The sequence below is a fragment of the Leiobunum rupestre genome, chromosome 2 (assembly GCF_980474605.1).
Source record: "Leiobunum rupestre chromosome 2, qqLeiRupe1.1.hap1, whole genome shotgun sequence".
NCBI lineage: Eukaryota > Metazoa > Arthropoda > Arachnida > Opiliones > Sclerosomatidae > Leiobunum > Leiobunum rupestre.
In genome coordinates this window covers 36,879,392-36,898,592 of record NC_143385.1, presented here as the reverse complement: position 1 = coordinate 36,898,592, position 19,201 = coordinate 36,879,392, and the positions used below count along the sequence as shown (strand labels likewise).

Sequence of the window (19,201 nt, the reverse complement as noted above, 5' to 3'; positions counted from 1 at the left end):
TTTCATTTAAAAAAAATTGGCTGATTGAAACAATCATGCTTTGTTACAGCTTTGTTGAATTTGGTTATCGTTAAGGATATCTTTACAACAATAAGTGGTGAGCGCACAGCCGTAACCAGCCTTATATTTTAAGTGGGTTCAAGGTGAGGCACAGGCTTCGCAAAAGGGTTAACAAGAACACTTTCACCTAGAATCGACGGAGTTACAGAAGACAGCCATTTTGCTAATGTTGGGTATGGACGTAATTTTTGGCCCGTCTCATGATTAAACTAACAAGTGTAAGTAATGTCAAACAAAAGTTGATTAGAAATTTGTGCTTACAATAAATAAATTTTAAAAACTTGTTTAAAAATATTGAAAATTAATAGGAAGAAAAAACTTTTAAAATCAACATCAACCTTGATAAATTTATTCTCCCGGAGCATCCTTTAATATTGTCAATAGAATTTTAAATGCACCTAGCTGGGTATCATATTGGTAAGCAATCGAAATATTTATCCATGAGAAGACACGCTTTCTTGACTATCAAGCGTTACCCTACAAGCTAATGTAACTATTTGAAGGTTTTTTAACTTAAGTTTGTTAAAACGTTTACTTTATTTCCTCAAAACAAATCATAAATCTTCATTTAAGAATTTCTTTTAAATATTTTTATCTTTAGGCAATGAATTTGAAAATACTTTTTACGGCTAAGATTCAACGTAGCTTAAATTAGGCCTGTCTGTGGGTTCGTTTGCAAAGAAGCCCTGGCTATTCCAGGTGTAATGAATGTTATTTTCTTATTTAAATGTTAGACTTAACGGTTGACCGGAATGACTATAGTTAGTTTAGCCGTCAAGGCGTCTAGGAGTATTCAAAAATATGTTCCTCATTTGATTTACTAAAATCAAAGTTAGGCTTACGCAAACAAACTTGGTAGTTCTAGTTTCATAATCAATCACAACATGGTTTAAGTTCGACATTAGTTATACATATTTTCAATAACAATTTCAACTACTGATAATGCTAACCCTAACGCGAGAGCGCTCAATGGTAAGTACATGGACTTCATTGAAAGAACGTTCAATTCGCTTTTCTTCATTGGTCTGGCCGTGATACTACATTTCTGGTTTTCTTCGGTTTGATGAGCAAAATCCTTTTTCAAGATATCTCCTTCAAAATATCTTAAAACTCTGAAAATAGTCAACGTTACAATGTTTGTCTTAACTTCCATCTGTTAATTACGTTTGCTTGAAACCCTAAGAAGTGGTTCGCACTGCTCGTTTAAAATACGTATCCAAAGAACAAATATATTGTTATACTGACTATTCTTTATTCGTTTTTAAGGAAAATTTCTTTTGAAAACGATACATTAGCGAAATAATTTTTGTCTTTATTTAAATTTTATTAACGACTTAAAAACCGCCTGCACTCATAAGAATATGTGTGTCAATAAAATATGGGAGGTCATGTGTAAATAATTCTTCTACGTCACTAGCAAAAGTTGTTGATTATAGAGAGCACGCGCTCAAGCCGATAAAAAGTTTGGAAATTAATGTCCACGTGCGTTATAAAGTACTTAAAAGCTTAAGGTCGTGACGCGGAAAAAAATTTATACTATTAATATTTTTTGTTTAATTTTATGGGAATTATAATTAAACTAAAATTTTCGAATCATTAGTTCCTTGTTATCTAAGTAAGATGTTAAATGTAGATTGATAATGCTGTTTATTTAGAAGCAGCAAATGTAAAATAGAACCCAATGTACGTAAAATGCGTTTTTAATTTTTGGCTTATAAATAAGAGTGGCCATTCCTAAGGGTCAGTTGGACAGTTCTTTGTTTTAAGGTTAAAGTTACGGACATTCCTTCATACATTTCTTTCATCGATATTGCTAATGGGTTTCTACAAATAATTTTAATAAAATAATTTCAAAGTCATCAACGTTATTGTCAAGTCTGACATGGGTATTTACTGAAAGTCAAACATAAAAGCACCTTTGTTTAATTATTGCTAATTTATTTTTATCCTCACGTTAACGACAATTGTTGCGTTTTGTCTTGATCCACACCTCTCCTGAAGGCGAAATAAATATACGATGTAAAGGCATTGTCTTCGGATACGTGAAAGTGAATTGGAGGCTCTCGGCACAATCCGAAGGTCCAAATGCTAATTAAAGCGGAATCGAAATCTAAGAAAGGAACTCCTTTTCCAGATAGGATTTGGTAGATGAAATCGTCCCGGTCAATTTCCATTGCTGAGAAAGAACCACCGTGAGCCAAAAGCTGTTGTCTAATTGCGCGTTGATCAGGGCCTTCCGAGGACTGCAATTAAAGCAAACGAGGATAAACTTATATATTTTCTTCAGAGTATTTCAAGTGGTATTTCACTTAACGCTTTTATGCAGTATATATTTTTATTTCGTTGCCTCATAGGGGGTTAACAAAATATTGATCTTACCCGAAACAGGTGTTAAAAATAGGGTTGCCTAGTTAAGGTGCATCTGTGGTGAATTAACTGAGCTCTGTAGGGGTAATCTTTCGGAACGAGAGCGCGAGTGAAAAGAGGACTTAGTCACCTCGTTGTATTCGCAAAGGGGAAGCCTCGGGTCGGTATTGAACAAAATGGTTGCTGGATAACCTAGAACGCGTATTAAATGCGATTAAAAATCTGAAAGCGGGAGTCACCTGGTAGTTACGACGAAGTCGTACCCCAACCGAAACTTGGCTCGAGGCGTAATAGGTTGACTCTCAGAAAGACCCCGGAATAGAAGTTTCACCTTGTCATAGATATTAATCTGTATAGAATATGGCTTCTACTACATATTTATGGAAGTTTGCCCCAGTACCACCCAGTACATAGGAAAGGTCTCGTTATTTTTAGAAAAATTCCGGGTTTGTACCGTCAGTTCATTATTTATATGTGATTCATAAAGATTGAAAGTTCCTTTTTTCCTGAAGCTGTGTTTTTGTCTTTTGTTTAATTCTATTTGCTTTAAAAAACACTTTTGCGGTATGTGTGTGTTTTTTTAATGACGTCGCATCAACTAAATTTATAATGAGGAGTGCGTGTGGTCTTTTAATTTTTGCTACGTTGTTTCTCATGATATCCAACAATATTTCTTTGGATTAAGCATTTCACCTTTAACTTCAGCTATCTGTGTAATTCCTCCACTACATTGGAACCTCAGGTTTTTTTAGTTTTAATTATTTAAGTTGAAATATTGAATTGCATGTTTTGGATTAATTGAACATTTCGTTAACGATTGAGGTGTTTCTATGAAATTTGGTTTGATTGTATGCAAAACTTTTGGGTAAGGGTTAAAAATGTCCTATTTCGGAATAAATAATAGTAGAGAAAATAAAAACTCAGAGTTGAGCTTAATGCCACATAAATACTCAGATTAATAATCCAAAAATCTGACTATTTAATTAAGATAGTTGCTTTGTAAAGTAAGACTCTTAAAATAATTTTTGTATCTGTTCCTTGATAGCAGTACTATTCACAAGGAATAAACACCGTTTTTTCAGTTCGCAGAAGTGGTTTCTTATAATACTTGACCCTTTATAAAATTGGGGTTACGGTACGATTACGTGTCATTCGATCGATATAATTGTGATAAATAACAGTAGAATGAAATCTATCGAAAGAAGTTTTTTTCCGTGTCTTGAGAAAACATATTTTATAAAGTAAAAATTATTTAAAGATAATCTAAAAAGGTTTAATGTATTTAGTACAATACCTTGTTATATGAACCTCAATTGCCTTCCGCCACAAGTGGGTATGAACAGGGCCGGCTCAAGAAATATTTTTCACCCGGGCAAGGGGGATTTTTGGCGTACCTTTTATTTTGAGACTAAATAAATTATAAATTTACCGTTTCCCTAACAATAAATAATCCCTTTAATCCCTTTCTAAATACTTTGTGTAAACGTATTTAATACCTTCTTTATGGTTCAGGGTCATTTTACATGGAGCTTGAAACCCTAGGTAAGGTGGCAAGAGTAGTATACCTTAAGTACATTAATTATAATGTCCATACTGAATAGTATCACGGTTAATATGTGAATTAAAAGAATTAAGTTTACGAAGAACCCGTGAGTTAAAAATAAAAATATCCAGGGATTATTTTTATCTTTAATTCACGGGTTGTTCTTAGTAAACTTAATTATTTTATTCATTACATTACATTAATTGCTTTAACAATTTAATTAAGAAACTTTTTACGGGTTTTTTTAAGGCCCACACTTATGAACTTTTTAAAAGCTGTCGCTTGCTTTTCTGCTTTAACGGCTTCTCTTAATTTACTTTTTTTTAATAAAAAGAACCAGAACGCTTCTATTTCTCGGACATCTTAATTCAATTCAACGTGACTCTAATTAATATCTATCTAACAAAAACTATTTAACTGAAAGTAATAAATGGCTTTCTGCGCGTGCGCGTAAAATAGAAGAGACTAACGGTAACCACGAACACACGACAGATTAAATCGTACCGATAGACTGCCGTATGAAAATCCGACGCTAAACTTGAATTTAACACCTTTGTACAAACTTTAGTTTCTACCAATTTAGTCCCAGACTTGTAACTTTTGGTTTTCTTTTTCCAGTGGTTGTGTCAGAGTTTTCCTATGATAAGTAGTTTTTCCTCTAGATTCCGCTTATTAAATGAGTGTAGCTTTCAGAGCCAAAACATTATTTGTATTTAATGATTTCCTTATCAAAACTAACTTTAATTAACTAAAAATATAGAACAAGTTGAGGACTAACGTGTCAGGAATCCAATGGCTCCGATGATTAGATCCGCGGTATTGAATAAGAGTAAAAATCTTCTAAATCCCAAAAATCATGGAAAATTCAGGCTTAAGATCTAGTATAGGTCAAAGCCATGCGATCCGTAACCGTTTGCGTTCTTTAAGGCTTAAAGAAGGCAGGGTTTGAGTCTAGGAATAGACTATAAACCTATCGGTTTACTTAAATAAAACATAACAAAAATTAATACTTTATAAAATCAGAATATATATGATTGGCCGTTTCGCTTAACCCACCATTCAACACTAATCGATCGGAAAGATACAGTCACACCACCACAAATACTGTTATTTATCGATTGTATTCCCACAATCGTCTTGAGTCACGGTCACTTGACAGTTAAAACTAAATATTTAATATTTATTTACTGAGTTCGTTCATCGTGCGATCCAAACGAAACCAAATCAGGCGCTCTGTTTTGGGCAGCACCCCGAAATGTGCTTAGGCGGTTGTTCTGACGGTAAAAGCACTCGCTTGCTATTTCGGCGGTAAACCTGGGTAGAAGAAGAAGTGTTATGTTTTATTTTATTATTGCTCACAAAATATTGAATAATATCAATTCCACGTACGAAAATTCGTCAAATTTAATATTTAGAGAAAAGAAAAAATGAAGTTGAGGTGTAAAAATCTATAAGACTCTAATGACACTAACGACGTAAGTTGGGACTAGCAACGTGCAAATGTAAAACGCTTACCAATGGGCCGTTACTTCTTTTAACAACTAGACTATACTAAGTTTTGTCCACTTTTAATCACTAATACTGAACCAAATATAGGATGAAGAGAAAAATGGCAATGGAAAATTTGCTCTTTTGACCTAGCTTAACAACATGTTGCAATTTTAAAAAAACTGTCGAAAGTCAAAACCCATAGAACAAGTACGATGTCCTTTGTGCGCACTTTTGTATCTAGTAGTGTCCAAGTTGCTTAATTCTCGTTCTTCTGCCATCGTGTCTCAATATCTAGAAAGGGCATAGTTCAAGGGCTTTTGTGGTGTTTTGTACTCGCACATTCGATAATAAAATATCGCTAACCTAGTGATTTTTGCGATTCCCATAATTTGTTTGCCAGAACACATGATCAAAAGTTTCGACACGCCTCTACTCGAAATAACTTGTTTTAATTTCAATTATTTGATCGTATAAAAATATGCAATTTATTAGTAAATAAGCTTTTAAACAAACGTTAATGCACGTACATGTCTTGCAATCTCTACAATTCCTGTTTTATAGTTACCTTCGACTCCAGAATCGCAATTTTACTTACATAATTTTGTATGTCTTTTGATACATCTAATTCTACAATAAATGCTTAAATAATAATCTTATATTTAATCTTACTGTACAAGAATTAAACCTAGCAAAAATTATCAAACAGAATATAAAAATATGAAATTTAAAAAAGCGAATTGATTAGATTAAATAATAGCTGGCCCCAACATGTGAAATTTTGCGATATTCAGATTGACCTAATAACGTAAAAGGCACACCAATTTCTATGACGCATAAAAGCTTGATTTTTAATCTTCTTAGTTAATTTGTAATTGTTTTATCACGCAAGTGAAAAGAACTTAAAATAAGTCTTTTCGTTAACACCGTTGACCGTGTTTAATTGTATATTCTAGCCGAGGTGATGTATTGCCTAGGCACTTCACTTCTTCCAGTTAATGTTCCATTTCTTCATTATGCCCTCGTCGTAACATAACGTGGGGTCAGAAGATGGTAGCTGCGATGAGGCATTGTACCAAATATCAACGCCTAATCCGTTCAATTTCGCAAACCCATCTGATTGGAGTTCTGGGAATCGAATATCGAACGATTTCCTCTGGCATCCGGTACAAAGTATAATTCCGACGAGTAGCAAGTTCATTTACTGCTTTATAACAGACCTGACGTTGGAGAAAGCTGTCAACAAAGCCCAACAAGTCGAAAGGATCAATGGTCGAGAAGCTTCAGAACAATTCCTGGTCAGGTGGACAGCGGCAGAAACAGCAGAGATTCGGAGGAAGGGACCACACGAACCAGTTGCAGTCTTTAGCAAAATACATGAGCAGTGGCCAAGCGGAAAATCACAGACGCCAGTATTCCCAGCTTTTTAAGCTACGTGCCATGCATGCAGTAAAAAATGGCATTTCCAGAGCCAGTGCCGTACCAGGCAGACTCAAATGCAGGAGGTCACAGAGAAAAATCCCGTCATAACATCGCTAGCAAAGAGCTTCAAGGCCATACTTCTACCGTCCAATAGACGTATGTTTGGTCCTGGACAAACTCAATTACATGGCACGGGGCTGGTCACCTTAAAGATGGAATATGGAGCTACCGAGAGTCTAGACAAACTATGTTCTGACGCGTCTGAGAGATCCACACTTGGGGTTACGAGCTAGGACATCCCAGTTGTGAAATCAATCAACTAACGCTGGTAAAACCATAGCAATAATTTACCAAGCTAATCGATGGCATTGGCAAATTTCCGCAGCAGGAGTATCGGATTCAGATGAGCCCTACAGCAATACTGTCGGCACCCAGACAAATTGTCATACCTCTTATTATTATTATTAGCAGATTGACGACATTTTGAAGCCTGGGGTAGCTTTCCCAGTCGATGAACAGACAGATTGGGGTACACAAATGGTCGTCGTACGTAAGCTGTCGGGCTATCAACGTATTTACGTCGATTTCACGGAGCTGATTCGTGATGCCGGCAGTGGATTATCTGTTAGGGCTTCTAGCAGATGCCATTTTTTTCCGCAAACTCGATTGTTATTCGGGTTATTCTTCATATAATCTCCATGAAGTTGACCAAGTTCGAACCGCCGTTTGGAAGATTCTACTTCACCATCTTGAGATTGCCTTGGGATTAAGCACGTCAGGCAAACACTACCAGAACCGTATCAGCAAGTGCATTAGTGGTCTCGAGAAAAGAGCGAATCTGCATGATGATATCATTGTCTGGGGTAGGAACACGCTTCGTAATGAAGATGCTGACCAAAGACTATATAAGCTATCGCTACATAGACTAGCGTCTACGTATCGTAGAAAGGTTGACAATTTAACACCTAGCGCCACATAGTATTCGCGGCAGGAACTAAAAAAGGTGCACTTCACTGCCATCTATCAATGGTTTATAATACTTTAAATGGGCAGTTATTTTTAATTGATTTGGTTGTAAAATTTATTTTTATCGTATATTTTCGTCCCACCTACTGGCTTTCAAATTCTAAAAACGTTTTAAGTGATGAAAAGGTGGGGACGAACAAGTATTCGTAAATAAAATACATGAGTAGCTTGTAATTTTAATTTTATTATAAATTTGAGCATTTTTAAATCCAAATCATAATAGCGATAAAGTAATACTTCCGAATGATTTTAAATGTTGTAATTTTATTACATACAGAAAATTTACCTTACTTATTTCACTTATATACTATTTACAAATAGTGAAGATCTATTAATGGGGATTAGGGATAACTAGCATCCTAGATGTGTAACTTTTAACAGTTTGGAATCTGGTTTTTTCGCAGCTTTTTTCTTCTGCTTATTTTTTTCCCTCTCTTCAGCAATATCCCAATTTATGAATATTACTGCGTAATATATTCGCATTTTGAAATATAGTCGAATAATTTTTCTTTTAAAGCCGGGACAAATGTTCTCAGCTTCAATACCTTCGGATTCTTTTACTAATTTTTTTAAAATATCAGGTTCATGCATCTTTTCATTAAATACTTTGATAAAAATTTTCTCAATTTGTAGCATAAATGTTGTAACTACGTCAGACGGAGATATTAAACCTCCAAAGTCACCCTTCTTATAAGAATAAGCTTTGAGATGAGTAAATGTTTGACTTTGGGTTTCGAGGAGTTCAGATTCAGTAAAGAAGCGGCACATCGTTTTATCACTTTCACAAATATGTGAATCCCTTACTTTTTTTACAACGCTGCCAATCACATATGACAAAGCATTCATGTCCACCGCATTTCCAAATTCCTCTGCAACAGATGTTGCATCAATTTCTTTGAGCCCAGAAACCCTTTTCTTCTTTTGCGGATTAAGGTCCGATTCATTTTCATTTTCTTCCTGCAATGTTATTGTTTTAGGTTGTCTGTTTGATAAAGATTTCAAACTTAGCAAGATATCAGCAAAATCTGCTTCACAGTTTTGGCCATCGCTACTTAGGAGGAAAGACTGGGTCAGCAATTGCTTGAATGCATCCCGGAACTGCATCGCATTTGGGTTTTGTCGATTCCCTCCCTTTTGACGCACACTACAAAAATAGTTTTCCAGCGGGTCTTGATTAAACCTTCTTGTAAATAGGAAATTGGCTCCTTCTGCATGAAGATCTTTCCAGAGCCCTTGTATAGCTGCTATACTAAGTAACCACCCGTCTACACAAAAGATTCTAGTATTTTTGGTGGGAAGCACAAATTTGATGGACTTCAACATCCGAACTGAGTCTTCGAGAGTTTTATGATGCAAAGACTTTTCTGTCATCATTCTTCTTAATTCTTTCGTGCAATCATATTTTGAACTGTTGACAGCATCGAACATGTTGTCAACCTTTGCAATAAAATCCGCTGTATAAATGGCTTCTGACTCCAGTACCCCTACAATTTTATTGAAAATTGTATTAAATTTTTACACAGTTAAGAGTTAATTCTAAGTTAACATACCAAATGTGATGCAAGTAGACATTCCCGCCGATACTGTGTGTGATAGTGTTTGTTCCGCATCCTTAACCCTCATCTTGGAAAAGGACGTTGGATTTATATGTATCTTTTTAAGTTTGGGTGCTAAGCGAAGCGGTCTTGACTTATCATATTGGTAAAATTGATCCGCATAGTGAAATCTGACGGGTTTTCCTTCAACTTCCATTAAATATGTCCTGAAGTTGTTGCGAAGGCTTTTTAGCAAATGAGGCGGATCAAAAATTCCGTAAATTTGTTTGTCATTGTGTATAAAAAATGGGTGTTCATTGTTAATTTTCAGGCGATTGAAAAGGCACCTATTTGCAGGACCCTGGTCTGCTATGATGGCTCGTACATTGAGACTAATGGATTGCAATCTAGTGATGCACTCTTTAAGGAATTGTTCCATTTTCCCCGAATTAGTTGTACCGCGGGCAAATGAAAAACTTAAAACCTGCTTCCATGGCTGAAAAATACCATGCAACATCACAACAAAGGCTTCATTGCCAGCACTTTAGCTCGGTCATCATTCCCATTGTCCAGAAACCCCTCAACCTGGTCTTTAGATGGGTTGTACGATAGATTAGCCATTATAGCAATTTCATCGAGAAGTAGCACGCAGTTTCGGTTCCTGGGTGTCATTTTATCGACTTTCTTGCTCACAGCCTCAAAGATGTTGTCATTAAACCCAGGCTCTACCACTATGTCTTCCAGCCATTTTCGAAGGGTTCTTGGATTAGGAAGAGCAAATAGTTTCCCTAAAAGACGATATGTCTTCGGGCTTTGGTAAAATATTGACAAAGCTATTTGCTTGTTATTTTCAGTCCACCTTCTACCTTTATTTGAGCGGCTATTATTCAATAGTTGAGACTCGAAGAAATGACCCTGTTCTGGTGTTAGTAATTGTTTCGCAAGTGAAATTGAATTACTAATTCGTTGAGCTCTGGTTTTCGGAAGTTTATGTTTTAAGTTTACTATTTGCTTTCTGGTTCAGCTTAAAAGAGTAGATTTTACTCTTAACTTTTTCTTTAACTTAACTTTTCTTGGTGTATCTTTTGGTGGTTTTTGTAACCTCCAAGTATTGGTTAGATCACTTTTATCTATAAGCAAGAACAATTAATAATCCTAAAAAACAGCTGTAAACATAATACTCACCAGCTTCAATAATATTTGGTGATTTAAAATGGTTGCCATTAACTTCAGTCAGTGTTTTTGGTGATCTCCAATAACTGGTTAAATGAATTTTATCTAAAATAAGAAACAGCATTAATTGTTAAAGGGCTCTCCAAATAATGGGTTTTTTTTACAATCAGATCAAAAATTGGTTGAAAAGTGATTTTTCCCCCCAAATTATCCACCGAATTAAACGTTTAGAGTCACAACTAAGCACGCGCTCAAGAAGAACAGGGTTTGTACAAAATTTCCGGAATTAAATTCCCTGACATTTCCAGGTTTTCCCTGACCATTTTTGTAGAATAAATTTATGTTTTGGGGTAAAATCTTGAAAAATTTTAATTATGTATTTTTAATAAATTTTTCAAATATTTATTTGCCGGATTTGTTTTTGGGGTCATTTTAAAATTCCCTTACTATTTCGGACCATTTTAAATTTCCCTGACTATTCCCTGACAATTGGGAATCATTTTCAAATTCCCTGACCTTTTGGAAACATTTTCAAATTCCCTGACTTTTCCAGGTTTTCCAGGTCGTGTATGAACCCTGAAGAAAGCATCAAATCATGAGCGTGTGTTTTAAAATTATGCAGAAGAGCGTTTTCAGAGCTACATTCGTGCTTAAGGAATCTCTTGATTTAGCATATTGAATAGTAGCCTTTTTGTTTAAGGTGTGATGAAAAGCCAATATAACCTATTATTTATACATTCCTACTGTAAAAATAAACTCAAAAATGATACTCACGTTACGAGATAATTTAAACAATTTTTAATTAATTAAAACCTTCTTTAAAAACGGGCCTTAGTGACAACCGCTCAACTGTATTCCCCGGAAAAAAAAATCTCGTTGCAGCAAGGCAGGGCCCCCTGCATGCACTCCTTCCTTCCTTTTAATTATATTAATTAAAAATTGAGTTAAATTTATCTTGTAACGCGAGTATCATTTTTGAGTTTTTTTTAGAGTAGGAATTGATAAATAATAGGTTATATTGACTTTTCATCATCCCATTTATCTAATCCCAGAACATCAGACCGATGAGGTTGGCTTTAATTTTTACCTAATTGTATCATAAAATCACTACAGATTTCAAACTGAAATTAATTTCAACATTCTTCACCCTACAATTTTGTTAGCAACTCATTGATGACTGCCTAGTTACCTTTTAAAATCAACTTAAAATTTAAAAAAAAAATTTAAAACCTACCGGTGGAATTCTCATTGCGGAATTCACCGCTTTGAATGTTAACAACCTTGTCACGCTCATTATGCTGCACCAAATGCAAATTAGGCTTTCCAAACTCAGCAAGGATACCACAACTTTTTCGAATGAGATTTCTAGGTTTTCTCAAGACTAAATAAAATAAGTTCGTTAAATTATGATTTTGTACAACTAAATATTACTGATGTTACAGTTCTCATTTTGAAGATCAAGTTTTGTAACGGGTGACAAATGGTTGTTTTTTAAATAATCTTTAATTATTTCTAGCAGCGGAGGTGGTCGATGTTCAATTTCCTCAAGCTTTAGATAAAACTTGTATTCCTAGCAGGGAGATTGGAAGAAATATAAATTATTTGGTCATTGTTTATTAATGAGGAATATGCTTTTACTTCATCCTCATCTATTAACAGGTTTGCTGTTGCAGGTAGTTCACTCGTCAATAAAAATTCTAATACTAGACTTTTGGATAGATGTATGGCACTGAAGCTATCATCATCACAATCATCCAGGTTTTCTAAGGAAAATATTTAAAAATTAAAACTATAATAAAATAATAATTTTCTTAAAAAGATAAAATTTTAGATATTAGTTATTACCATTCTCTAGAGGATTAACAGTTTCTAGTTTTGGTTGACTTTTTGGTAAAAACTCAGTTGATGAATCAACGGCAAGCTTTCTCTTCCCATTATTGATATGTGTTTCTCGAGATTCAGAAGTCGCGGAACTATTGTCAAATATTTCATTAACTAGCGCTGGAATACATTATAAAAATTACAAATTTTGCTTAGAATATGTTTAACATGCATAACCAGGTTACCTGTTAAGTCAATGGTTGATGACACTATTGTCTCTTTAATGGGAGTTTCCATTGTATTATCTAAATCATTGCCAGGTTTAAAATAAATTAACATGTCTTTGAAATTAACTAGTGTCTAAAAATACCTGTTACATTTTTAATTGTTAAACAGTCACTGGATGACGTCTCTGTAATGGGAGTTTCCAGTGTATTATCTAAATCATTACCCCAGGTTTAAAGTAAATTAACATGTATTTGAACTCAACTAGTGTGAACGAATACCTGTTAAATTTCCATGGGTTAAAGAGTCGCTGGATGTCATCAAATCACCACCGTTTCGGACGTTTAATGTTGGAATTGCATTCCAAACAAGGTTTCGTTTCGCTTGGTTCATAAAGCACCATGCTTCAAAATGTTCTCCACACACTGTGTAAGAGTTATTTAAAGATAGGGCAGTTTTATGTTTTAGATCAGAGCGACATGCATTTGTAATCCAAGCTTGACACCTAAAAATTGTAAAAACACTATTAATTTTTTATCTCCTTTAAAAACTCGTAAAATTACAAGCTTACCTTTGCTCGTCTTTGGGGAACCTAAAGAAAGATACACCCTTTGTTTTCTTTTTTTCATTGAAACAATTTAAAAATGCGCAATAAGAGCTACTCGTTCCTATACCTACGTGACTCATTTAACTACAAAAGAAAACCAAAAGTTTTGAAAAATATTAAGCCTACTTAAAAAAACAACGGAGACAAAGTAAAGCGCGGTTAAAAACAACAACACGTGAAGACTAAAGAGACGATTTTACCGGCGCCGGGAGCCAATTTTTTAACGAAAAGTTCCTTCCGCGACAACTTGAGGGCGCTGATGCTTGGTCAACCTTTTCTCCGCAGAACACGCCAGTCTATGTAGCGATAGCTTATATAGTCTTTGATGCTGATAATTGATCCTGTTTTGGGGCTATTCAGTTTTTCTAGAGAAACTACAGTTTTCACCGATGCATCGAATTTCGGCAATAGAGCGCTGATCCGACAAAAACAAGAAGATAACTCTCTAAAAGGTCATAGCTAACGCCTCAAAGACTCTTTCTGACGTGGAGAAGAGACAAATGTAGATCGAGAAAGAAACACGTGCATTCACTTTTTAAAGACTACTTAATGGGTATCAAGATCGTGCTCGAGACAGATCATAAGCCAATAGTTTCGATCCTGCAGACCAAGGAGCTGGATGATTTATCACCGAGGTTGTAGAGACTCGGAATAAGGTTTATGTGGTACTCGTATGATGTCAAGTATATTCCAGGTTAGGAATTGGTTCCAGCAGATACGCTTTCACGCAGTTTACTCAAGAAAACCGATGATGAACTTAAAAATGAAGTTAGTGACAGCGTCCTTACCAGCAACTGATCAGAAATTGGTATCCGTCCTCAAGTGTCAGCTAGAAGACGAAACTTGCGTGAGGTTGACCAGATATATCCTGAGCAATCAGACTGCCAGGACTGAATGATTACGTACAACAGCCGGTTGGTGATTCCGAAGTTAATGCGTAAAGAGGTCATGCAGCGGCTTTATGAAGGATATTTAGAAATTTTTAAATGTCGATAGCTAGCCAAGTAGTCAGTTTGGTGGCCGGATATTTCGAAATAAATAGAAGCGTTGGTGCGGAAATGTACCCCTGTTGCCAAAGTACCCTGGCAGATCGTCGCAATGTAAATTTTGTACTACGGCGCCAAATGGTATCTTTTAATATCGGAATACTACTCACGTTATTTTTACTTATTTAGCTGCGATACCAATGGTTAACGAAGAAACGTCCGTTTACGCAAGTCACTTAATTCCGTATGTCGTTCCAAGTGACAGTTGCTCCAAACTAGCAGCTACACGATCCGTGGAGTTCCAGATCAATGGCTTTATCGAATACACAGTCAAGATAATAAAAGACCGGTTGAAGAACTCAGAGGAGCTCTACCAAGACTTTTGACGTACCGGTCAACACTGCTAACGGATGGTTACAGTCCGGCAGAATTTCTGATTAGAAGACGAAAACGAGCAACGGTTCCAACAAGTCCATCCTTTCTGCTCCCAGTAGTTCCGCCTCAACAAAATTTTCGTCCAGAGTGAGAAACGTACAATAGCGACGATCGTCGTCACAGCTCGAGTAAGATGTCTCTTCTCAAAGAAGGCCACCGAGTATGGATCATCGAAAAAAGAGTACAAGGTCACGTCATCAAGCGAGCTTATGGCCCAAATTCATTCGTCGTAGCCACGTCAAATGGAGAAATTCAATGAAATCGGTATCAGCTCGTTCCGTTACCAAAGGCTGAGCTGGTCTCAGATTCCTATGATCCAACACCGTTACGACCTGAAGGCACCAGCGCAGAGCAGCCACACGTCAACTCCGGTGCAATCCACAGTACGTCACCTAGTCCAAAGTCAACCTCTAACACCAGGACCATCCCCAATAACTACAAAATATAGTCCCGCGATAATACCACCGAAGCATTTGAAGTTTAAAAAAAATTGGGTTATCACGCTAGTGATAACAACTAAAAAACCTATTAGTCAACACTTTTGACTTTGTTTATTTGTATATATAGAGGAGTTTGGTTTAGGAAATTCACTTCTTCCCAGTTAATATTCCAGTTCTCAAACATCGTCCTCGCAAAAATGTTCGAAATTTAACGATTTCTTTTACCTAGGAGTAATATTCCAGGATTTCAATAAACCCAGAATTTCCATTCAAACTATTTATCTCAACTTATAATTATTTATGTTCTAGGCTTCATTCTTCCTATTATTTATATTTTGCGATTTTTCTACAAGGGATTTAAATTCCTAGTTTTTAACCGTGAGCACACGAAGCAGAAAACGCCAGGGGGCGTTAATCTACCAAATTTTGAATAAAATTATTTCCCTTGCTATGTTTTGCCGTTTCATTTATCCACAAAGAAAAATATTAATATGAACATTTTTCGTTAAAACTTCACCAAATTTATATCACCTTCAGTCTGTAGTTCATTTAAATAATTCTTTTGTATAAACGTCATTGAATATTAACTAAAAACCAATCTATTTAAATGTAAAATTAACATAAAAAGATAACTATAATATTTGGTGTGTTTTCATCTTTACAAACTCTTTCGAGTTCAATGGGCATTTACAGCTTTCATCATTAGTTTTTAGGTTTCCTTTTTCTACTAACTTTTCAAACGTTCCAACATCTTCAAGGTGGGCTCCAAGTAGAACCAATTGCAATGTACTTAGGCGGATTCTTATCAAAAACCTCCTTTTAAACTTCAGGCGTACCTAAATGACCCCGCAGAGCGCCTATGGAAATTGTCCTTCGGTCAATTTTGCTGAAACTTGAGTTTGTTGAACTTCGGACCATGGTGAACAAAGGTCTTGCTGGGCAAAACTTCCAAAAATCAAAATCTTGGCCCTAGGGCCCGGCCAAGATCGGCGATTTATAGTTGTAACATGTTTAAAATCATATTTCTTCTCCGACGAATTCCCACTACACCCAAATTTTGAATTTTTTTAATCCGTCTGATAAAGATCATCACTAACATCGTATTCCCATTACACCAAACTCTTGTAAGATTTTGTCGCTCTGATAATGATCAGGGCTCACATCGAGCTCACATCATATTCCCTCCAAGGAGTATTAGTGAAAGGAGGCAAAATGCTTGTCGCCTAGGCGCGTATAAAGCGCGAGAGAGGCGGAAGGAGAAACCACGAGGGGGTTTTTTTGCGGACCACGGGACATCTCGTTTCGCTGTGAAACGTAATTTACCGTGGTCCAACAAAAAAACCCTGTTTTTTCTCCTTTCTCCTTTCTCGCACTTTCTACGCGCCTAGAATGAAAAAAGATTAAAGGCCGGCATACAGAAATTTACATACTTTCATTAATCGTCCCTCTATACTTTGGGCATTCTTGTTCCTGTCGGCTTTAAGTATAAGTTCGGAGAAATATGTAAATTGTTGATATCATTAAATTTGTTAATTATACTAATAGTTAAATTTATTATAATGATTGTACACAACAAAATGGAGACGGAGATGGGAACTCAACACTAAAACAAAAAGAGTAAGAAAGCATTTGAAAATGAGAAGAGATCTATCAAAATTTGCAATCACATGTAACAAAGGCTTAGTACAACCACGTTGTCCTAAAAATTATAGAAGGGGCAAGAATCCTGAAAAAAACCTTAACATTCTAGTGATGGCAACTGCTACAATTTTTGATAACAAATCGGAGTCATGCGACCAATACGCAGAACATTTGAATGCCTATTTTAAAGAAAATAAAATAGCTGATGTTGATACAAAAAAGGCAGTACTCCAAACTATTTTGAGTCCAGAGACCTACACTCTCTTACATGACATATTACGTCATGACACAGTTGATTCATAGTCATATGATGACTTAGTTGCTGTATTAGACAAGCATTTCAACCCAACGCCGCTAAGATGTATTGCACGATTGCGTTTCCATCGCCGAAATAGAAAACCAGGAGAATCAGTTGAAGCTTTTATAGCAGATCTCCAGGTGTTGTCAGTAAATTGCAAGTTTGATAAACCCGATGAAATGATCGTAGACAAAATCATTTTCGGCATAAATGATGATGACATGCAACGAAAGCTAGTAGCTGAAGACGCTTTAAGTCGGTCTCCATTACCAATTTCACAAACAACTACACCGGTTCCTACCGAATACATTTTTCTCATCCGTGAAATAGAAGGTAACCACCCTCTCACAACACACCAACTCGAGGAAGCTACACAAGCGGATTCGCTTCTTCAGACGGTAAGAGCATACATGACATGTGGTTGGCCTAATAAGGTAGATTCCGACCTGGAACCGATAGAGATAAATTTTTTATTGATAATTGTTGACAGTTACAGCAAGTGGTTGGAAGCATATATCACACAAACTCAGTCATCACAAGCAGTTATCAAGATTCTACGTGAAGTCATTGCAAGATTCGGTATTATGTTTACACTTGTGACTGATAACGGAACATGTTTTACGAGCTCAGAATTCACAGCATTTACTACTAACAATGGCATTCTTCATCTACGGTTCGCACCTCACCATCCAGCGTCAAACGGAGCCGTGGAGCGTGGTGTACGAACAGTTAAAGACAATCTCAAGAAAGTTTCTGACGTCCGCTTTGAAGCTGTTGACATTATCCATATTGGATTAAATAGCCAAAAGACCGGTTCTTTAGACCAAAGACTGGCCAAGATTCTTATTAACCATCGCCGTACACCTACACCTAACGGAAAGTCTCCGGCTGAATTAATGTTGGGACGCACAATAACCACGCGTATTGATTTAAGTCACCATAAAACCATTCCTTACTACACGTCTCCAAAGGACCCACAATATAATGAAAACGCTACTGAAATCAGTAAATCGAAATTTCAGGTTCATGATACAGTTTATGCTTATAATTTTGGAAATGGTGATAAGTTTTGGGCAGAATTATGTGTATCATACACACTCCGTATGCTGAAATTCGTCGTCACCAAAATCCACTGCGTCCACGGAAAGATACAAATAAAAATCTTCCATCAGACGTTGTTTAGACAAAACAGCCTTTTACTGTATTTTCCAAATACAAGTACAACTGCTGCGAATCCTATTGTGTCAGTTCCTATTCCAAGGGCCGGAGGTGTAACGCCTGCCAAGTCGCCAGTTCCACGTTTCCCTGCGACCCTAGTTGTTGCACCTGGACAAAAATCACAATCTGCGATACACGCTCGACCACCTTCCCGGCCTACTTTTCCAAACAGTCCGCAACGGTCAGATCACAATGATGGACTTTTGATACCCACAGCTGCGACATAATCACAAATACCCGCTGAGACGTCCATAGCCAAGACAAAACCAAGTCGAACGATAAAAACTCCGGCGCGTTTCTTACCATAGTAACATGTATAATTTTCATACCTTGGTGCCTCCTTTAATATAGTTTACTTAACAAAAAAAGGGGGGTATTGTAATACATTACAAATTCAAATACGCCGCCATAAGAGTATTATGGTAGATGGTGCCTTATAGAGTATAGAGATTTTGATTTACATGAGTATCACCCCTGGATTTGGGCATTCTTGTTCCTGCCGGCTTTAAGTATAAGTTCGGAGAAATATGTGAATTGTTGTTATCATTAAATTTGTAAATTAAATAAATAGTTAAATTTATTATAATGATAGTACACAACACATTGGTTAAAATATTTATTCAAAAAAATACCATTGTTGACCTCAGCCTTAACCTCGCCGGGAGCACGCGCTGCAATGCATAGTGATTTTCGCGAAAGCACTAGCTGCCTTTTACATGATGTTATTAATGCATTCAACTAGGTGGCGAGGAAATGATGACGTCGTATTTCTTTGGGTACACGAAGTATATCTACGTGCCTTTTTTGAAATGAAACTAAAACGAGATATGGCAAATAATTCTGATATGAAATGAACGGCAAACTGAGAGACGCGTATGACGTTCCATAAAAACGGGTATTTATGCGTGATGTATTC

The 19,201-nt window shown here is 36.1% G+C and overlaps 1 protein-coding gene across 2 annotated transcripts; it reads right to left on the bottom strand.

The window, feature by feature from the left end:
* Positions 1 to 631: 631 nt before the first annotated feature.
* Positions 632 to 15,091, bottom strand: LOC149957454 (uncharacterized). Of its 2 annotated transcripts, none has more exons than XM_090164812.1 (3): positions 14,424 to 15,091; positions 2,014 to 2,303; positions 632 to 1,172 (listed from the first exon to the last, which is right to left on the bottom strand). In XM_090164812.1, exons 2-3 carry the CDS (start codon positions 2,232 to 2,234, stop codon positions 962 to 964), a joined length of 432 nt encoding a protein of 143 aa, XP_090020938.1. In that variant the 5' UTR covers positions 2,235 to 2,303; positions 14,424 to 15,091; the 3' UTR covers positions 632 to 961. The 2 variants fall into 2 exon arrangements, with proteins under 2 accessions (XP_090020938.1, XP_090020939.1); XM_090164813.1 differs by lacking the exon at positions 14,424 to 15,091 and adding an exon at positions 14,056 to 14,253.
* Positions 15,092 to 19,201: the final 4,110 nt, after the last annotated feature.